The sequence below is a fragment of the Chiloscyllium punctatum genome, unplaced genomic scaffold, assembly GCF_047496795.1.
Source record: "Chiloscyllium punctatum isolate Juve2018m unplaced genomic scaffold, sChiPun1.3 scaffold_218, whole genome shotgun sequence".
Taxonomy (NCBI): domain Eukaryota; kingdom Metazoa; phylum Chordata; class Chondrichthyes; order Orectolobiformes; family Hemiscylliidae; genus Chiloscyllium; species Chiloscyllium punctatum.
The window spans coordinates 268,932-289,882 of record NW_027309952.1 but is presented as its reverse complement, the minus strand read 5'-3'; the positions used below and the strand labels follow the sequence as shown (position 1 = coordinate 289,882).

Sequence of the window (20,951 nt, the reverse complement as noted above, 5' to 3'; positions counted from 1 at the left end):
TCCCTTTAATATCCCACCCAGTCTAATCCCACTCTCCCCCCTCACTCCCTTTAATATCCCACCCAGTCTAATCCCACTCTCCCCCCTCACTCCCCTCTCCCTTTAATATCCCACCCAGTCTAATCCCACTCTCCTCCTCACTCCCGTTAATATACCGCCCAGTCTAATCCCACTCTCCCGCCTCACTCCCCACTCCCTTTAATATCCCACCCAGTCTAATCCCGCTCTCCTCCTCACTCCCTTCTCCCTTTAATATCCCACCCAGTCTAATCCCACTCTCCCCCCTCACTCCCTTTAATATCCCACCCAGTCTAATCCCACTCTTCCCCCCTCACTCCCTTTAATATCCCATCCAGTCTAATCCCACTCTCCCCCTCACTCCCTTTAATATCCCACCCAGTCTAATCCCACTCTCCCCCTCACTCCCTTTAATATCCCACCCAGTCTAATCCCACTCTCCCCCTCACTCCCTTTAATATCCCACCCAGTCTAATCCCACTCTCCCCTCACTCCCCACTCCCTTTATTATCCCACCCAGTCTAATCCCACTCTCCCCCCTCACTCCCCACTCCCTTTAATATCCCACCCAGTCTAATCCCACTCTACCCCCCTCACTCCCCACTCCCTTTAATATCCCACCCAGTCTAATCCCACTCTCCCCTCACTCCCCACTCCCTTTATTATCCCACCCAGTCTAATCCACTCTCCCCCCTCACTCCCCACTCCCTTTATTATCCCACCCAGTCTAATCCACTCTCCCCCCCTAACTCCCTTTAATATCCCACCCAGTCTAATCCCACTCTACCCCCTCACTCCCTGCTCTCTTTAATATCCCACCCAGTCTAATCCACTCTACCCCTCACTCCCCATTCCCTTTAATATCCCACCCAGTCTTATCCCACTCTCCCCCCTCACTCCCCGCTCTCTTTAATATCCCACCCAGTCTAATCCCACTCTCCCCCCTCACTCCCCACTCCAGTTAATATCCCACCCAGTGTAATCCACTGTCCCCCTCACTCCCCACTCCCTTTAATATCCCACCCAGTCTAATTCCACTCACTCTGACTCTCTGCTCCCCTTAATATCCCACCCGGTCCAATCCCACTCTCCCACTCATTCCCCGCTCCCCATAATATCCCACCAAGTCCATCTCACACAGCGCTCATTATCCACGTCCTTTAAGATCTCACCTAGTCTTTTTCCACTTCACCTCTCACTCCCTGCTTCCTTTAATATCCCACCCAGTCTAATCCCACTCTCCCACCACACTCCCCACTCCCTTTAATATCCACCCAGTCTAATCCACTCTCCCCCCTCAATCCCTTTAATATCCCACCCAGTCTAATCCCACTCTCCCCCCTCACTCCCTTTAATATCCCACCCAGTCTAATTCCTCTCTCCCCCCTCACTCCCTTTAATATCCCACCCAGTCTAATCCCACTCTCCCCACTCCCTTTAATATCCCACCCAGTCTAATCCCACTCTCCCCCCACACTCCTCACTCCCTTTAATATCCCACCCAGTCTAATCCCACTCTCCTCCTCACTCCCCACTCCCTTTAATATCCCACCCAGTCTAATCCCACTCTCCCCCCTCACTCCCTTTAATATCCCACCCAGTCTAATCCCACTCTCCCCCCTCACTCCCTTTAATATCCCACCCAGTCTAATCCCACTCTCCCCCCACACTCCCCACTACCTTTAATATCCCACCCAGTCTAATCCCACTCTCCCCCCTCCCTCCCTTTAATATCCCACCCAGTCTAATCCCACTCTCCCCTCACTCCCCACTCCCTTTAATATCCCCCCCAGTCTAATCCCACTCTCCCCTCACTCCCCACTCCCTTTAATATCCCACCCAGTCTAATCCCACTCTCCCCCCTCACTCCCTTCTCCCTTTAATATCACACCCAGTCTAATCCCACTCTCCCCCTCACTCCCCACTCCCTTTAATATCACACCCAGTCTAATCCCACTCTCCTCCTCACTCCCTTTAATATCCCACCCAGTCTAATCCCTCTCTCCCCCCTCACTCCCTTCTCCCTTTAATATCCCACCCAGTCTAATCCCACTCTCCCCCTCACTCCCCACTCCCTTTAATATCCCACGCAGTCTAATCCCACTCTCCCACCTCACTCCCCACTCCCTTTAATATCCCACCCAGTCTAATCCCACTCTCCCCCCTCACTCCCTTTAATATCCCACCCAGTCTAATCCCACTCTCCCCCCTCACTCCCTTTAATATCCCACCCAGTCTAATCCCACTCTCCCCCCTCACTCCCTTCTCCCTTTAATATCCCACCCAGACTAATCCCACTCTCCCCCCCTCACTCCCTTCTCCCTTTAATATCACACCCAGTCTAATCCCACTCTCCCCCCTCACTCCCCCACTCCCTTTAATATCCCACCCAGTCTAATCCCACTCTCCTCCTCACTCCCTTCTCCCTTTAATATCCCACCCAGTCTAATTCCAATCTACCTCTCACTCCCCGCTCTCTTTAATATCCCACCCAGTCTAATCCCACTCTCCCCCATCACTCCCCACTCCCTTTAATATCCCACCCCAGTCTAATCCCACTCTCCCCCCTCACTCCCTTGAATATCCCACCCAGTCTAATCCCACTCTCCCCCCTCACTCCCCACTCCCTTTAATATCCCACCCAGTCTAATCCCACTCTCCCCCCTCACTCCCCACTCCCTTTAATATCCCACCCAGTCTAATCCCACTCTCCCCCCTCACTCCCTTTAATATCCCACCCAGTCTAATCCCACTCTCCCCCCTCACTCCCCTCTCCCTTTAATATCCCACCCAGTCTAATCCCACTCTCCTCCTCACTCCCGTTAATATACCACCCAGTCTAATCCCACTCTCCCGCCTCACTCCCCACTCCCTTTAATATCCCACCCAGTCTAATCCCACTCTCCCCCCTCACTCCCTTTAATATCCCACCCTGTCTAATCCCACTCTCCCCCCTCACTCCCCTCTCCCTTTAATATCCCACCCAGTCTAATCCCACTCTCCTCCTCACTCCCGTTAATATACCACCCAGTCTAATCCCACTCTCCCGCCTCACTCCCCACTCCCTTTAATATCCCACCCAGTCTAATCCCGCTCTCCTCCTCACTCCCTTCTCCCCTTTAATATCCCACCCAGTCTAATCCCACTCTTCCCCCCTCACTCCCTTTAATATCCCATCCAGTCTAATCCCACTCTCCCCCGCACTCCCTTTAATATCCCACCCAGTCTAATCCCACTCTCCCCCTCACTCCCTTTAATATCCCACCCAGTCTAATCCCACTCTCCCCCTCACTCCCTTTAATATCCCACCCAGTCTAATCCCACTCTCCCCCTCGCTCCCCACTCCCTTTAATATCCCACCCAGTCTAATCCCACTCTCCCCCTCACTCCCCACTCCCTTTATTATCCCACCCAGTCTAATCCCACTCTCCCCCCTCACTCCCCACTCCCTTTAATATCCCACCCAGTCTAATCCCACTCTACCCCCTCACTCCCCACTCCCTTTAATATCCCACCCAGTCTAATCCCACTCTCCCCTCACTCCCCACTCCCTTTATTATCCCACCCAGTCTAATCCACTCTCCCCCCTCACTCCCCACTCCCTTTATTATCCCACCCAGTCTAATCCACTCTCCCCCCCTAACTCCCTTTAATATCCCACCCAGTCTAATCCCACTCTACCCCCTCACTCCCTGCTCTCTTTAATATCCCACCCAGTCTAATCCACTCTACCCCTCACTCCCCATTCCCTTTAATATCCCACCCAGTCTTATCCCACTCTCCCCCCTCACTCCCCGCTCTCTTTAATATCCCACCCAGTCTAATCCCACTCTCCCCCCTCACTCCCCACTCCAGTTAATATCCCACCCAGTGTAATCCACTGTCCCCCTCACTCCCCACTCCCTTTAATATCCCACCCAGTCTAATTCCACTCACTCTGACTCTCTGCTCCCCTTAATATCCCACCCGGTCCAATCCCACTCTCCCACTCATTCCCCGCTCCCCATAATATCCCACCAAGTCCATCTCACACAGCGCTCATTATCCACGTCCTTTAAGATCTCACCTAGTCTTTTTCCACTTCACCTCTCACTCCCTGCTTCCTTTAATATCCCACCCAGTCTAATCCCACTCTCCCACCACACTCCCCACTCCCTTTAATATCCCACCCAGTCTAATCCCACTCTCCCCCCTCAATCCCTTTAATATCCCACCCAGTCTAATCCCACTCTCCCCCCTCACTCCCTTTAATATCCCACCCAGTCTAATTCCTCTCTCCCCCCTCACTCCCTTTAATATCCCACCCAGTCTAATCCCACTCTCCCCACTCCCTTTAATATCCCACCCAGTCTAATCCCACTCTCCCCCCACACTCCTCACTCCCTTTAATATCCCACCCAGTCTAATCCCACTCTCCTCCTCACTCCCCACTCCCTTTAATATCCCACCCAGTCTAATCCCACTCTCCCCCTCACTCCCTTTAATATCCCACCCAGTCTAATCCCACTCTCCCCCCTCACTCCCTTTAATATCCCACCCAGTCTAATCCCACTCTCCCCCCACACTCCCCACTCCCTTTAATATCCCACCCAGTCTAATCCCACTCTCCCCCCACACTCCCCACTACCTTTAATATCCCACCCAGTCTAATCCCACTCTCCCCCCTCCCTCCCTTTAATATCCCAGCCAGTCTAATCCCACTCTCCCCCTCACACCCTTCTCCCTTTACCATCCCACCCAGTCTAATCCCACTCTCCCCTCACTCCCCACTCCCTTTAATATCCCCCCCAGTCTAATCCCACTCTCCCCTCACTCCCCACTCCCTTTAATATCCCACCCAGTCTAATCCACTCTCCCCCTAACTCCCTTTCATATCCCACCCAGTCTTATCCCACTCTCCCCCCTCACTCCCCGCTCTCTTTAATATCCCACCCACTCTAATCCCACTCTCACCCCTCATTCCCCACTCCCTTTAATATCCCACACAGTCTAATCCCACTATCAACCCTCACTCCCCACTCCCTTTAATATCCCAACCAGTCTAATTCCACTCTCCCTCTCACTCTCCGCTCCCTTTAATATCCCACCCAGTCTAATCCCACTCTCCCACCTCACTCCCTTTAATATCCCCCCCAGTCTAATCCCAGTTTCCCCCCTACTCCCCACTCCCTTTAATATCCCACCCAGTCTAATCCCACTCCCCCCCCACTCCCTTTAAAATCCCACCCAGTCTAATCCCACTCTCCCCTCACTCCCCACTCCCTTTAATATCCCACCCAGTCTAATCCACTCTCCTCCTCACTCCCCACTCCCTTTAATATCCCACCCAGTCTAATCCCAGTCTCCCCTCACTCCCCACTCCCTTTAATATCCCACCCAGTCTAATCCCACTCCCCCCCCACTCCCTTTAATATCCCACCCAGACTAATCCCACTCTCCCCCTCACTCCCCACTCCCTTTAATATCCCACCCAGTCTAATCCCACTCTCCCCCCTCACTCCCCACTCCCTTTAATATCCCACCCAGTCTAATGCCACTCTCCCCCTCACTCCCTTTAATATCCCACCCAGTCTAATCCCACTCTCCCCCCTCACTCCCTTTAATATCCCACCCAGTCTAATCCCACTCTCCCCCCTCACTCCCTTTAATATCCCACCCAGTCTAATCCCACTCTCCCCCCTCACTCCCTTTAATATCCCACCCAGTCTAATCCCACTCTCCCCCCTCACTCCCTTTAATATCCCACCCAGTCTAATCCCACTCTCCCCCTCACTCCCTTTAATATCCCACCCAGTCTAATCCCACTCTCCCCCCTCACTCCCTTTAATATCCCACCCAGTCTAATCCCACTCTCCCCCCTCACTCCCTTTAATATCCCACCCAGTCTGATCCCACTCTCACCCCTCATTCCCCACTCCCTTTAATATCCCACCCAGTCTAATCCCGCTCTCCTCCTCACTCCCTTCTCCCTTTAATATACCACCCAGTCTAATCCCACTCTCCCCCCTCACTCCCCGCTCCCTTTAATATCCCACCCAGTCTAATCCCACTCTCCCCCCTCACTCCTCACTCCCATTAATATCCCACCCAGTCTAATCCCACTCTCCCCCCTCACTCCCCACTCCCTTTAATATCCCACCCAGTCTAATCCCACTCTCCCCCCTCACTCCCCACTCCCTTTAATATCCCACCCAGTCTAATCCCACTCTCCCCCTCACTCCCCACTCCTTTTAATATCACACCCAGTCTAATCCCACTCTCCCCCACTCCCCACTCCCTTTCATATCCCACCCAGTCTAATCCCACTCTCCCCCCTCACTCCCCACTCCCTTTAATATCCCACCCAGTCTAATCCCACTCTCCCCCCTCACTCCCTTTAATATCCCACCCAGTCTATTCCCACTCTCCCCCTCACTCCCTTTAATATCCCACCCAGTCTAATCCCACTCTCCCCCCTCACTCCCTTTAATATCCCACCCAGTCTAATTCCTCTCTCCCCCCTCACTCCCTTTAATATCCCACCCAGTCTAATCCCACTCTCCCCACTCCCTTTAATATCCCACCCAGTCTAATCCCACTCTCCCCCCACACTCCTCACTCCCTTTAATATCCCACCCAGTCTAATCCCACTCTCCTCCTCACTCCCCACTCCCTTTAATATCCCACCCAGTCTAATCCCACTCTCCCCCTCACTCCCTTTAATATCCCACCCAGTCTAATCCCACTCTCCCCCCTCACTCCCTTTAATATCCCACCCAGTCTAATCCCACTCTCCCGCTCACTCCCTTCTCCCTTTAATATCCCACCCAGTCTAATCCCGCTCTCCCCCCTCACTCCCAACTCCCTTTAATATCACACCCAGTCTAATCCCACTCCCCCCCATTCTCTTTAATATCCCTCCCAGTCTAATCCCACTCTCCCCTCACTCCCCACTCCCTTTAATATCCCACCCAGTCGAATCCCACTCTCCCCTCACTCCCAACTCCCTTTAATATCCCACCCAGTCGAATCCACTCCCTTTAATATCCCACCCAGACAAATCCCACTCTCCCCCCTCACTCCCCGATCCCTTTAATATCCCACCCAGTCTTATCCACTGTCCCCCTCACTCCCCACTCCCTTTAATATCCCACCCAGTCTAATCCCACTCTCCCCCCTCACTCCCCACTCCCTTTAATATCCCACCCAGTCTAATCCCACTCTCCCCCCTCACTCCCCACTCCCTTTAATATCCCACCCAGTCTAATCCCACTCTCCACCTCACTCCCTTTAATATCCCACCCAGTCTAATCCCACTCTCCACCTCACTCCCTTTAATATCCCACCCAGTCTAATCCCACTCTCCCCCCTCACTCCCTTTAATATCCCACCCAGTCTAATCCCACTCTCCCCCCTCACTCCCTTTAATATCCCACCCAGTCTAATCCCACTCTCCCCCTCCCTCCCCACTCCCTTTAATATCCCACCCAGTCTAATCCCACTCTCCCCCCCTCACTCCCTTTAATATCCCACCCAGTCTAATCCCACTCTCCCCCCTCACTCCCCACTCCCTTTAATATCCCACCCAGTCTAATCCCACTCTCCCCCTCCCTTTAATATCCCAGCCAGTCTAATCCCACTCTCCCCCCTCACTCCCTTTAATATCCCACCCAGTCTAATCCCACTCTCCCCCCTCACTCCCTTTAATATCCCACCCAGTCTAATCCCACTCTCCCCCCTCACTCCCTTTAATATCCCACCCAGTCTAATGCCACTCTCCCCCCTCACTCCCTTTAATATCCCACCCAGTCTAATCCCACTCTCCCCCCTCACTCCCTTTAATATCCCACCCCGTCTAATCCCACTCTCCCCCCTCACTCCCTTTAATATCCCACCCAGTCTAATCCCACTCTCCCCCCTCACTCCCTTTAATATCCCACCCAGTCTAATCCCACTCTCCCCCCTCACTCCCCACTCCCTTTAATATCCCACCCAGTCTAATCCCACTCTCCCCCCTCACTCCCTTCTCCCTTTAATATCACACCCAGTCTAATCCCACTCTCCTCCTCACTCCCTTTAATATCCCACCCAGTCTAATCCCTCTCTCCCCCCTCACTCCCTTCTCCCTTTAATATCCCACCCAGTCTAATCCCACCCTCCCCCTCACTCCCCATTCCCTTTAATATCCCACCCAGTCTAATCCCACTCTCCCCCCTCACTCCCCACTCCCTTTAATATCCCACCCAGTCTAATCCCACTCTCCCCCTCCCTTTAATATCCCAGCCAGTCTAATCCCACTCTCCCCCCTCACTCCCTTTAATATCCCACCCAGTCTAATCCCACTCTCCCCCCTCACTCCCTTTAATATCCCACCCAGTCTAATCCCACTCTCCCCCCTCACTCCCTTTAATATCCCACCCAGACTAATCCCACTCTCCCCCTCACTCCCTTCTCCCTTTAATATCCCACCCAGTCTAATCCCACTCTCCCCCCTCACTCCCTTCTCCCTTTAATATCTCACCCAGTCTAATCCCACTCTCCCACCACACTCCCCACTCCCTTTAATATCCCAGCCAGTCTAATCCCACTCTCCCCCTCACTCCCTTTAATATCCCACCTAGACTAATCCCACTCTCCCCCTCACTCCCTTCTCCCTTTAATATCCCACCCAGTCTAATCCCACTCTCCCCCCTCACTTAATTCTCCCTTTAATATCACACCCAGTCTAATCCCACTCTCCCACCTCACTCCCCACTCCCTTTAATATCCCACCCAGTCTAATCCCACTCTCCTCCCTCACTCCCCACTCCCTTTAATATCCCACCCAGTCTAATCCCGCTCTCCCCCCTCACTCCCCACTCCCTTTAATATCCCACCCAGTCTAATCCCGCTCTCCCCCCTCACTCCTCACTCCCTTTAATATCACACCCAGTCTAATCCCACTCTCCCCCTCACTCCCCATTCCCTTTAATATCCCACCCAGTCTAATCCCACTCTCCCCCCTCACTCCCCACTCCCTTTAATATCCCACCCAGTCTAATCCCACTCTCCCCTCTCACTCCCTTTAATATCCCACCCAGTCTAATCCCACTCTCCCCCCTCACTCCCTTTAATATCCCACCCAGTCTGATCCCACTCTCACCCCTCATTCCCCACTGCCTTTAATATCCCACCCAGTCTAATCCCGCTCTCCTCCTCACTCCCTTCTCCCTTTAATATCCCACCAAGTCTAATCCCACTCTCCCCCCTCACTCCCTTTCATATCCCACCCAGTCTAATCCCACTCTCCCCCCTCACTCCCCACTCCCTTTAATATCACACCCAGTCTAATCCCACTCTCCCCCTTCACTCCCCGCTCCCTTTAATATCCCACGCAGTCTAATCCCACTCTCCCCCCTCACTCCTCACTCCCTTTAATATCCCACCCAGTCTAATCCCACTCTCCCCCCTCACTCCCCACTCCCTTTAATATCACACCCAGTCTAATCCCACTCTCCCCCCTCCCTCCCCACTCCCTTTAATATCCCACTCAGTCTAATCCCACTCTCCCCCCTCACTCCCCACTCCCTTTAATATCCCACCCAGTCTAATCCCACTCTCCCCCCTCGCTCCCTACTCCCTTTAATATCCCACCCAGTCTAATCCCTCTCTCCCCCCTCACTCCCTTTAATATCCCACACAGTCTGATCCCACTCTCCCCCCTCACTCCCCACTCCCTTTTATATCCCACCCAGTCTTATACCCCTCACTCCCATTTTTCTCCCCACATCCCATTTTTCGGCCGACACCAAAACCTTCCCCCCTCGTTCCAAAACGTTCCCCCCTCAGTCCAAGCCTTTCCACCTGACTCCAAATCTACCTTGTTGTTCCAAACCTTTCCACCCCACCTCTCATAATTTTCCCATACTCCTCACACTTCCTCCTCAATCCCCACCCTTCACCCTCACAACCCACTCTTCCCTTCTCTCTCCCCACCTTTTCCTTCTCATGCCCCACCCTTCCACCTCACTCTCCACTCTCATTTTCACTCCTGACTCTCCTCCCCTGCTCCCATCTCTTCCCACCTCACTCCCCACTGTTCCCCGTCACTCTCCACTATCGTCTCCCAGTGCCCTCTCTTCCCCCCTCATTCCCCAAACACCCGCACCCTTCCCTCTCACCCACCCCTTCCCCCCTCACTCCCACTCTTTCTCCCCCACTCAGTACCCGAGCAGTAACTTTTTCACACAGAGGGTGGTGCGTGTATGGAATGAGCTACCAGAGGATGTGATTGGTGGCTAATACAATTTCAACATTTCAAAGGCATCTGGATGCGTACATGAATAGGAAGGGTTTAGAGATATGGGTCAAATGCTGGCAAATGGGCTCAGAGCAGTTCGGGCTTTCTGGTTGGGACAGAGGGATCAGACAGAGGAGTCTGATTCTATGCTATCTGACTCCATGACTCGATAAATGATTTAACCGATCATGTGATGGCAATGGTGAAGATTAAGCAGGCAGGGAAAGAATAATTTGTTTGTTGTCCCCACAGAGGAGGTTTTTGAATGTCCAGCAGAATCTCGTCTCCAGCCCATTTGTCAGATGAAACTGGGATCTCAATGTTCCACTGATGACGACTGTGATATCTGGCAAAAGTGTTGTGAGACTGGATGTGGGAGGAGATGTGTCATGAGCTTCAAGCCTGGAGGTAAGGAGGAAAGATCCCCTCAGAGCCATGTCACTGTATCTGGGTGGGAGAGAGCTGTCTGTCTCAGACTCAATTCTCACATTCCTCTCCTGACTAACCTCACCATTCCCATCTTCCATGGTGTTCAGCTCATCGTGAACCACTGTAGTCTCTCTGATCTCTGTTCCCCCATCCAACCCTGAGTGTCAAATCCTGAGTCTGGTTCACACACCACCATGTAGGATTGGGAACACCCAATGGCACGCTGTGCAATACTGCCTCCTGCTGTACACACCCCATTATTGTCTTCAAATCCAGACCTGGACAACTGTGTCACCACCTCGTGATCAGCACCATTCGCTTATTCTGGGAACTCCTGCACACCCCTCTCGATCTCCATAATCTTGGCCAGCCCCCGAAACCCCAACCCGATCTCTGTCACCTCCTCCAGCCCCTACAGCCCTCAGTATCTCTGTAACCTCCTCCAGCTGCTACACCCCCTTCCCATGTCTGAACTCACTCCAGCACCGACACACCTGCCCTATCTCTGTAACTCCCCCCAGCCCATACACACCCTCCCTATCTCTGTAACTCCCTCCAGCTCCTACACCCACTCCCTATCCCTGTAACCTCCTCATGCTCCTGCACCCCCTCCCTATCTCTGTGACCCTGTACACCCCGCACCCTATCTCTGTAAGCCACTCCAGCCCCACACCTCCTCCCTATCTGTGTAACCCCCTCCAATCCCAACACCCCCTCCCTATCTCTGTATCCCCCTCCAGCCGACACTTCCTCCCTATATCTGTAACCCCCTACATCCACGATCTATCTCTGCAACCTTTTCAAGCCCCTACACCCCCACCCTATCTCTGTAACCCAATCCAGCCCCAGACCTCCTCCCTATCTGTGTAACCCCCTCCAGTCCCTACACCCCCTCCCTATCTCTGTAACCCCCTCCAGCCCCACACCCTCTCCCTGTCTCTGTAACCCCCTATAACCCCTGCCTGTCTCTGTAACCCCCCCACATCCCCTCCCTATCTCTGTAACCCCCCTACACCCCCTCCCTGTCTCTGTAACCCCCGACACCCCCTCCCTATCTCTGTCGCCCCCCTACACCCCCCTATCCCTGTGGATTCTGTAACCCCTTCCAGCCCCACACCTCCTCCCTATCTCTGTAACCCCCTCCAGACCCACACCTCCTCCCTATCTCTGTAACCCCCTCCAGCCCCACACCCCTCCCTATCTCTGTAACCCCCCTAAACCCCTCCCTATCTCTGTAACCCCCGACACCCCCTATCCCTGTGGACCATGTAACTCCATCCAGCCCCACACCTCCTCCCTATCTCTGTAACTCCCTCCAGCCCCACACCCCCTCCCTATCTCTGTAACCCCCCTACACCCCTCCCGATCTCTGTAACCCCCTACACCCCCTATCCCTGTGGACCATGTAACTCCATCCAGCCCCACACCTCCTCCCTATCTGTGTAAACCCCTCCAGCCCCACACCCCCTCCCTGTCTCTGTAACCCCCTACACCCCCTCCCTGTCTCTGTAACCCCCTACACCCCCTCCCTATCTCTGTAACGCCCCCACACTCCCTCCCTATCTCTGTAACCCCCTACATCCCCTCCCTACCTCTGTAACCCCCTACACCCCCTCCCTATCTCTGGAACCCCCCTACACCCCCTCCCTATCTCTGTAACCCCCTACACCCCCTCCCTGTCTCTGTAACCCCCTACACCCCCTCCCTATTTCTGTAACCCCCCTATATCCCCTCCCTATCTCTGAAACCCCCTACACCTCCTCCCTATCTCTGTAACCCCCCTACACCCCGTCTCTATCTCTGTAACCCCCCTACAGCCCTTCCCTATCTCTGTAACCCCCCTACACCCCCTCCCTGTCTCTGTAACCCCCTACCCTCCCTCCCTGTCTCTGTAACCCCCCTACACCCTCTCCCTATCTCTGTAACCCCCCTACACCCCCTCCCTGTCTCTGTAACCCCCCTACACCCCCTCCCTATCTCTGTAACCCCCCTACACCCCCTCCCTACCTCTGTAACCCCCTCCCCTCCCTCCCTATCTCTGTAACCCCCCTACACCCCTTCCCTATCTCTGTAACCCCCCTACAGCCCCTCCCTATGTCTGTAACCCCCCTGAACCTCTCCCTATCTCTGCCACCCCCTCTAGCTCCAGTTTCTCTGCTGTCTGTGAGAGATGTTTCCCAGGGAAGGGTCTCTGTTGGATCAGCAGTTGTGGTGAAAGCTGTTTTTCTCTCTCTCTCAGTGTCTCCTAAAGGCCAAGGATCCACATGTCCGGACACGACCAGACTGCATTATGTCTGTCGGATGAACTTCACCGCTCCCTGCGATGGAGACGATTCCTGTGGTCACTGGGCATCGTGCTGTAAGACGGAGTGTGGACCTCGATGTGTGTCACAGTGGTTTGCGAGAAGTAAGCCCCTCTCACCCCGAACCTACGCTACCCCAGCAGGTCAGAGGACCAATAATCCCCCCACATTCAGTGACAGGGTCTCCTTTGCATGGGAGGGCAGGGCTTTGTCAGGCTAGACCCGCTGTGGTGTGGACACCGGGCTGTAAGTCCCACTCCAGCATTCCGGGATAAACATAGCCTTGTTAGCAACAGGAAAGGTAGCTTTGTACAGGGACGGCTGTGTCTCCCAAGCTTGACTGAGCCTGTATTTTTGAGAAAGTGAGAAAGGTGATTGGTGAGGGCAGGTCAGTGGGTGTTGTCGATAGGGATTGTAACAAGGCCTTTGACAAGGTCTCTCATGGTAGGCCAGAACAGAAGGTGAATATACACGGGATCCACACACAGTGAGCTGGTAAGATGGATCCACAACTGGCTTAGTGACAGAAGCACAGAGAGTAGCAGTGAAAGGGACTGGAGAACCGTGATCGGTGGTGTCCCACAGGGATTTGTGCTGTGACCCCCTTGCCATTTATCAGATATATAGGAGGAGAATGAAGGTGGCCCCCCCGATGAATATGTTCGTGATCGTCACGCAGGTTAGGGGTAGCTGTGGATACGAAGGAGGATTGCCCGAGGACAGAGCAGGATGGAGATAGACCAGAGGATTGGGTGAAGAGATGGAGTGTAATCTGAGCAAATGTGAGGTGATGCGTTTTGGGAGATCGAATAAGCCTGGTTTGTTTTCACGTGAACATGGAAAGGATGAGAGTCGACCTGATAGAAGGTTCCTCACTTACAAACCGAATGTATCGCCTGGTCAGTTTTACTTTCCCAGGACAGAAATGTCAATGAGCACAGATTTGGGGTAAAAGGGGAGACCGTGGGAGGCAGGTTTGTTTAACACACAGGGTGGTTAGTATGTGGAAAGTGCTGTCACGGGGGGTGGTGGAGGCAGGTACAGGAGCGATGTTGAGGAGGCACCTTGACAGATTGAGGAACTGGTAGGGGATAAAGGGATGTGAAAACCCAAGAGATAAAACGTTTTCAGGAGTTTATCACCATGGAAAGGGGAAAGTGATGCTGTCAGAGGAGGAGAGCAGTTGGAGGGAAAGAGGGAAGCAACAGTAAGTGAGAGGGTTATTGCAGAGGGTGGGCAGTAGAATGAGCATTCCCTGGTTTGGGAATGGGGGGAGGGTGGGGAACAGATGGGGAAGGTGTGAAGGAGTATGTGAAGGGCCCTGTGTGGGACTCTGTAACTGTGTCTGTCCTACCTTCCCATTGACAGAGCCTGCTGACCAGTGCCCAGAGGAGGACACCCTCTCCATGTTCTGTCAGATCAGCACCGGGCGTTCCTGTAATGACAACGGGGACTGTGATGGATACCACTCGTGTTGTGATGCTGGCTGTGGGAAGAAATGCATCCCAAAGTGTTTCACTGGAGGTGAGAAAGAGAGAGAGAGAGAGAGAGTGTGTGAGAGAGGGAAACACATCCAATGTGCCGGACATAGACAGTATCCAGGGAGTACAGATTCCCCAAGGCGATCCTGGAATACCGGCTCTGATCCCTCTTCCCAGGTTAGCGAGGGATAGGGGCTCGGCAGAACAGGACCCCGCTTCTAATCCCTGTACCTGGTAAGGGATGGATCGTGGTGTGACACAGACAGGGATCCTGTGTTCCCAATCCCTGTCCCTGTGTTAGGGAGGGATTGTGGTGTGAATCAGACAGGGATCCTGTTCCCAATCCCTGTCCCTGGGTTCGAGAGGGATTGTGGTGTGACACAGACAGGGATCTTGTGTTCCCAATCCCTGTCCCTGGGTTCGGGAGGGATTGTGGTGTGACACAGACAGGGATCTTGTGTTCCCAATCCCTGTCCCTGGGTTAGGGAGGGATTGTGGTGTGAAACAGACAGGGATCCTGTTCCCAATCCCTGTCCCTGGGTTAGGGAGGGATTGTGGCGTGAAACAATCTGGGATCCTGTTCCCGATCCCTGTCCCTGGATTAGGGAGGGATTGTGGTGTGACACAGACAGGGACCCTGTTCCCGATCCCTGTCCCTGGATTAGGGAGGGATTGTGGTGTGACACAGACAGGGATCCTGTTCCCGATCCCTGTCCCTGGGTTAGGGAGGGATTGTTGTGCAAACCACACAGTATCCTACTCTCCAGGAATATGAGTACTCCCTGTTTGGATGTTGTGGTCTGTCTGATGCCTCTGTTCCATCACAGTTAAGTCGTCTGTCTCTCCTCAGCCTGTTCTCTGTTCCCACTGTAGGCCACGAGAGAGGAATTGTGTGTGAGCTGTCTGGAATACTGCGGCAGATCATGGAGTAGTGTTGTGAAGGCTGAGTTGTCCCACCCTCTCTCCAATTCCCAGCTTCCTTCACAAGGCACTGGGCTCCATTCTGTCAGTGAGATGGGAGAGTGGGGTGTTTATCTGTTAATTCCACAGTCACAAGTGATTTGTTGTCTGATTCTGTCCCCCATCTCCCTGTGTTTGTCTTCACAGAGAACGGAACCTGTCCCATTGCAAGGAGGCTGACGATGTTGTGCAACACGACCCTGGGAAAAGACTGCAAGAACGACACGCAATGCGACGTGTGGCAGAGGTGCTGCCTGGCCAAGGGCTGCGGTGGGAAATGTGTCCCAACATTCATCAGTAAATGTGAGTATCCATCACCGCGGTGCCTCCCACAGGTTTGTGTGATAATCCCGAATGTGCTGAAGAGGACCAATGTGAGCAGTGTAGAGTCAGCTTTACACTGTACCTATGAGCATGGTGTTTCTATCCTGGTAGTGTTTGATGAGTCGACGCTGTAGAGGAACCATGACTCTGTATCTAATACCACTGTCCGTGTCGTGGGAGTGTTTGATAGAGGACAATGGAAACATTACACTGTATGTAAACAAATTGACCAAGTGAAACCTTATTCTCTCCTTCAGTTTTGCGAAAGAAATGCCCAGAACATTCACGTGTGTCTTTTCTCTGCAACAAAAACAAGACTCGATCTTGTGAGGATGATGATGATTGTCCTTCCTATGAACAGTGCTGCGAGATTGGATGTGGCAAGAAATGTGTCTCCTCATTCAGGCAAGGTAAGGATTAGGGTCTGACAGAGTGTCAGCAGGGGAATGGTCTGGGGCAAGATAGTTCAGCACAACGGAGACGGCAGGGTACAGACTGAGAGAGTCCCGAGACTGCAGGGAGCAGAGTGAGAGAGTCCCGAGACTGCAGGGAGCAGACTGAGAGAGTCCCGAGACTGCAGGGAGCAGACAGAGAGAGTCCCGAGACTGCAGGGAGTAGACTGAGAGAGTCCCGAGACTGCAGGGATCAGACTGAGAGAGTCCCGAGACTGCAGGGCGCAGAGTGAGAGAGTCCCGAGACTGCAGGGAGCAGAGTGAGAGAGTCCCGAGACTGCAGGGAGCAGACTGAGAGAGTCCCGAGACTGCAGGGAGCAGAGTGAGAGAGTCCCGAGACTGTGGGGAGCAGAGTGAGAGAGTCCCGAGACTGCAGGGAGCAGAGTGAGAGAGTCCCGAGACTGTGGGGAGCAGAGTGAGAGAGTCCCGAGACTGCAGGGAGCAGAGTGAGAGAGTCCCGAGACTGCAGGGAGCAGAGTGAGAGAGTCCCGAGACTGCAGAGACCAGTCTGAGAGAGTCCCGAGACTGCAGGGAGCAGAGTGAGAGAGTCCCGAGACTGCAGAGAGCAGACTGAGAGAGTCCCGAGACTGCAGGGAGCAGACTGAGAGAGTCCCGAGACTGCAGGGAGCAGAGTGAGAGAGTCCCGAGACTGCAGGGAGCCCACTGAGAGAGTCCCGAGACTGCATGGAGCAGAGTGAGAAAGTCCCGAGACTGCAGTGACCAGAGTGAGAGAGTCCCGAGACTGCAGGGAGCAGAGTGAGAGAGTCCCGAGACTGCAGGGAGCAGACTGAGAGAGTCCCGAGACTGCGGGGAGCAGACTGAGAGAGTCCCGAGACTGCAGGGAGCAGACTGAGAGAGTCCCGAGACTGCAGGGAGCAGAGTGAGAGAGTCCCGAGACTGCAGGGAGCAGAGTGAGAGAGTCCCGAGACTGCAGGGAGCAGACTGAGAGAGACCCGAGACTGCAGGGAGCAGACTGAGAGAGTCCCGAGACTGCAGGGCGCAGTCTGAGAGAGTCCCGAGACTGCAGGAAGCAGAGTGAGAGAGTCCCGAGACTGCAGGGAGCAGACTGAGAGAGACCCGAGACTGCAGGGAGCAGACTGAGAGAGTCCCGAGACTGTAGGGAGCAGAGTGAGAGAGTCCCGAGACTGCAGGGAGCAGACTGAGAGAGTCCCGAGACTGCAGGGAGCAGACTGAGAGAGTCCCGAGACTGTAGGGAGCAGACTGAGAGAGTCCCGAGACTGCAGGGAGCAGAGTGAGAGAGTCCCGAGACTGTGGGGAGCAGAGTGAGAGAGTCCCGAGACTGCAGGGAGCAGAGTGAGAGAGTCCCGAGACTGCAGGGAGCAGACTGAGAGAGTCCCGAGACTGCAGGGAGCAGAGTGAGAGAGTCCCGAGACTGTGGGGAGCAGAGTGAGAGAGTCCCGAGACTGCAGGGAGCATAGTGAGAGAGACGCGAGGCTGCAGGGCGCAGTCTGAGAGAGTCCCGAGACTGCAGGAAGCAGACTGAGAGAGTCCCAAGACTGCAGGGAGCAGACTGAGAGAGTCCCGAGACTGCAGGGAGCAGAGTGAGAGAGTCCCGAGACTGCAGGGAGCAGAGTGAGAGAGTCCCGAGACTGCGGGGAGCAGACTGAGAGAGTCCCGAGACTGCAGGGAGTAGACAGAGAGAGAGTCCCGAGACTGCAGGGAGCAGACTGAGAGAGTCCCGAGACTGCAGGGAGCAGACTGAGAGAGTCCCGAGACTACAGGGAGCAGAGTGAGAGAGTCCCGAGACTTCAGGGAGTAGAGTGAGAGAGTTCCGAGACTGCAGGGAGCAGACTGAGAGAGTCCCGAGACTGCAGGGAGCAGAGTGAGAGAGTCCCGAGACTGTGGGGAGCAGACTGAGAGAGTCCCGAGACTGCAGGGAGCAGAGTGAGAGAGTCCCGAGACTGCAGGGAGCAGAGTGAGAGAGTCCCGAGACTGCAGGGAGCAGACTGAGAGAGTCCCGAGACTGCGGGGAGCAGAGTGAGAGAGTCCCGAGACTGCAGGGAGCAGAGTGAGAGAGTCCCGAGACTACAGGGAGCAGAGTGAGAGAGTCCCGAGACTGCAGGGACCAGAGTGAGAGAGTCCCGAGAATGCAGGGAGCAGAGTGAGAGAGTCCCGAGACTGCAGGGATCGGAGTGAGAGAGTCCCGAGACTGCAGGGAGCCGACAGAGAGAGTCCCGAGACTGCAGGGAGCAGACTGAGAGAGTCCCGAGACTGCAGGGACCAGAGTGAGAGAGTCCCGAGACTGTGGGGAGCAGAGTGTGAGAGTCCCGAGACTCCAGGGAGCAGACATAGAGAGTCCCGAGACTGCAAGGAGCAGAGTGAGAGAGTCCCGAGACTGTGGGGAGCAGAGTGAGAGAGTCCCAAGACTGCAGGGAGCAGAGTGAGAGAGTCCCGAGGCTTCAGGGAGCAGAATGAGAGAGTCCCGAGACTGCTGGGAGCAGACTGAGAGAGTCCTGAGACTGCAGGGAGCAGACTGAGAGAGTCCCGAGACTGCGGGGAGCAGAGTGAGAGAGTCCCGAGACTGCAGGGAGCAGACTGAGAGAGTCCCGAGACTGCGGGGAGCAGAGTGAGAGAGACGCGAGACTGCAGAGCGCAGTCTGAGAGAGTCCCGAGACTGCAGGGAACAGACTGAGAGAGTCCGGAGACTGCAGGGAGCAGAGTGAGAGAGTCCCGAGACTACAGGGACCAGAGTGAGAGAGTCCCGAGACTGCAGGGAGCAGAGTGAGAGAGTCCCGAGACTGCAGGGAGCAGAGTGAGAGAGTCCCGAGACTGCAGGGAACAGACTGAGAGAGTCCTGAGACTGCAGGGAGCAGACTGAGAGAGTCCCGAGACTGCAGGGAGCAGACTGAGAGAGTCCCGAGACTACAGGGAGCAGAGTGAGAGAGTCCCGAGACTGCAGGGAGCAGACTGAGAGAGTCCCGAGACTGCGGGGAGCAGACTGAGAGAGTCCCGAGACTGCAGGGAGCAGAGTGAGAGAGTCCCGAGACTGCAGGGAGCAGACTGAGAGAGTCCCGAGACTGCGGGGAGCAGACTGAGAGAGTCCTGAGACTGCAGGGAGCAGACTGAGAGAGTCCCGAGACTGCGGGGAGCAGAGTGAGAGAGTCCCGAGACTGCAGGGAGCAGACTGAGAGAGTCCCGAGACTGTGGGGAGCAGACTGAGAGAGTCCCGAGACTGCAGGGAGCAGAGTGAGAGAGTCCCGAGACTGTGGGGAGCAGAGTGAGAGAGTCCCGAGACTGCAGGGAGCAGACTGAGAGAGTCCCGAGACTGCAGGGAGCAGAGTGAGAGAGTCCCGAGACTGCAGGAAACAGACTGAGAGAGTCCGGAGACTGCAGGGAGCAGACTGAGAGAGTCCCGAGACTGCAGGGAGCAGAGTGAGAGAGTCCCGAGACTACAGGGAGCAGAGTGAGAGAGTCCCGAGACTGCAGGGAGCAGACTGAGAGAGTCCCGAGACTGCAGGGAGCAGATTGAGAGAGTCCCGAGACTGCAGGGATCAGAGTGAGAGAGTCCCGAGACTGCAGGGATCAGAGTGAGAGAGCCCCGAGACTGCAGGGAGCAGAGTGAGAGAGTCCCGAGACTGCAGGTAGCAGAGTGAGAGAGTCCCGAGACTGCAGGGAGCAGAGTGAGAGAGTCCCGAGACTGCAGGGAGCAGAGTGAGAGAGTCCCGAGACTGCAGGGAGCAGAGTGAGAGAGTCCCGAGACTACAGGGAGCAGAGTGAGAGAGTCCCGAGACTTCAGGGAGTAGAGTGAGAGAGTTCCGAGACTGCAGGGACCAGAGTGAGAGAGTCCCGAGACTGCAGTGACCAGAGTGAGAGAGTCCCGTGACTGCAGGGAGCAGAGTGAGAGAGTCCCGAGACTTCAGGGAGCAGAGTGAGACAGTCCCGAGACTGCAGGGATCGGAGTGAGAGAGTCCCGAGACTGCAGGGAGCAGAGTGAGAGAGTCCCGAGACGACAGGGAGCCGACTGAGAGAGTCCCGAGACTGCAGGGAGCCGACTGAGAGAGTTCCGAGACTGCAGGGACCAGAGTGAGAGAGTCCCGAGACTGCAGGGATCAGAGTGAGAGAGTCCCGAGACTGCAGGGAGCAGAGTGAGAGAGTCCCGAGACTGTGGGGAGCAGAGTGTGAGAGTCCCGAGACTGCAGGGAGCAGACTGAGAGAGTCCCGAGACTGCAGGGAGCAGAGTGAGAGAGTCCCGAGACTGCGGGGAGCAGAGTGAGAGAGTCCCAAGACTGCAGGGAGCAGAGTGAGAGAGTCCCGAGACTTCAGGGAGCAGACTGAGAGAGTCCCGAGACTGCAGGGAGCAGACTGAGAGAGTCCCGAGACTGCGGGGAGCAGAGTGAGAGAGTCCCAAGACTGCAGGGAGCAGAGTGAGAGAGTCCCGAGACTGCAGAGACCTGAGTTAGAGAGTCCCGAGACTGCAGGGAGCAGAGTGAGAGAGTCCCGAGACTGTAGGGAGCAGACTGAGAGAGTCCCGAGACTGCAGGGCGCAGTCTGAGAGAGTCCCGAGACTGCAGGAAGCAGACTGAGAGAGACCCGAGACTACATGGAGCAGAGTGAGAGAGTCCCGAGACTGCAGGGAGCAGAGTGAGAGAGTCCCGAGACTGTAGGGAGCAGACTGAGAGAGTCCCGAGACTGCAGGGCGCAGTCTGAGAGAGTCCCGAGACTGCAGGAAGCAGACTGAGAGAGACCCGAGACTACATGGAGCAGA

At 55.0% G+C, this 20,951-nt stretch overlaps 1 protein-coding gene across 1 annotated transcript in view; it reads left to right on the top strand.

The window, feature by feature from the left end:
* LOC140472019 (uncharacterized) overlaps positions 1-20,951 on the top strand; it is a 57,652-nt gene that overhangs the window by 14,561 nt on the left and 22,140 nt on the right. Inside the window, exons 2-6 of the mRNA XM_072567459.1 lie at positions 10,529-10,684; positions 12,945-13,112; positions 14,377-14,532; positions 15,597-15,752; positions 16,031-16,183. Coding sequence (XP_072423560.1) covers positions 10,529-10,684; positions 12,945-13,112; positions 14,377-14,532; positions 15,597-15,752; positions 16,031-16,183 — 789 coding nt within the window. The remainder of the gene's footprint in view (positions 1-10,528; positions 10,685-12,944; positions 13,113-14,376; positions 14,533-15,596; positions 15,753-16,030; positions 16,184-20,951) is intronic.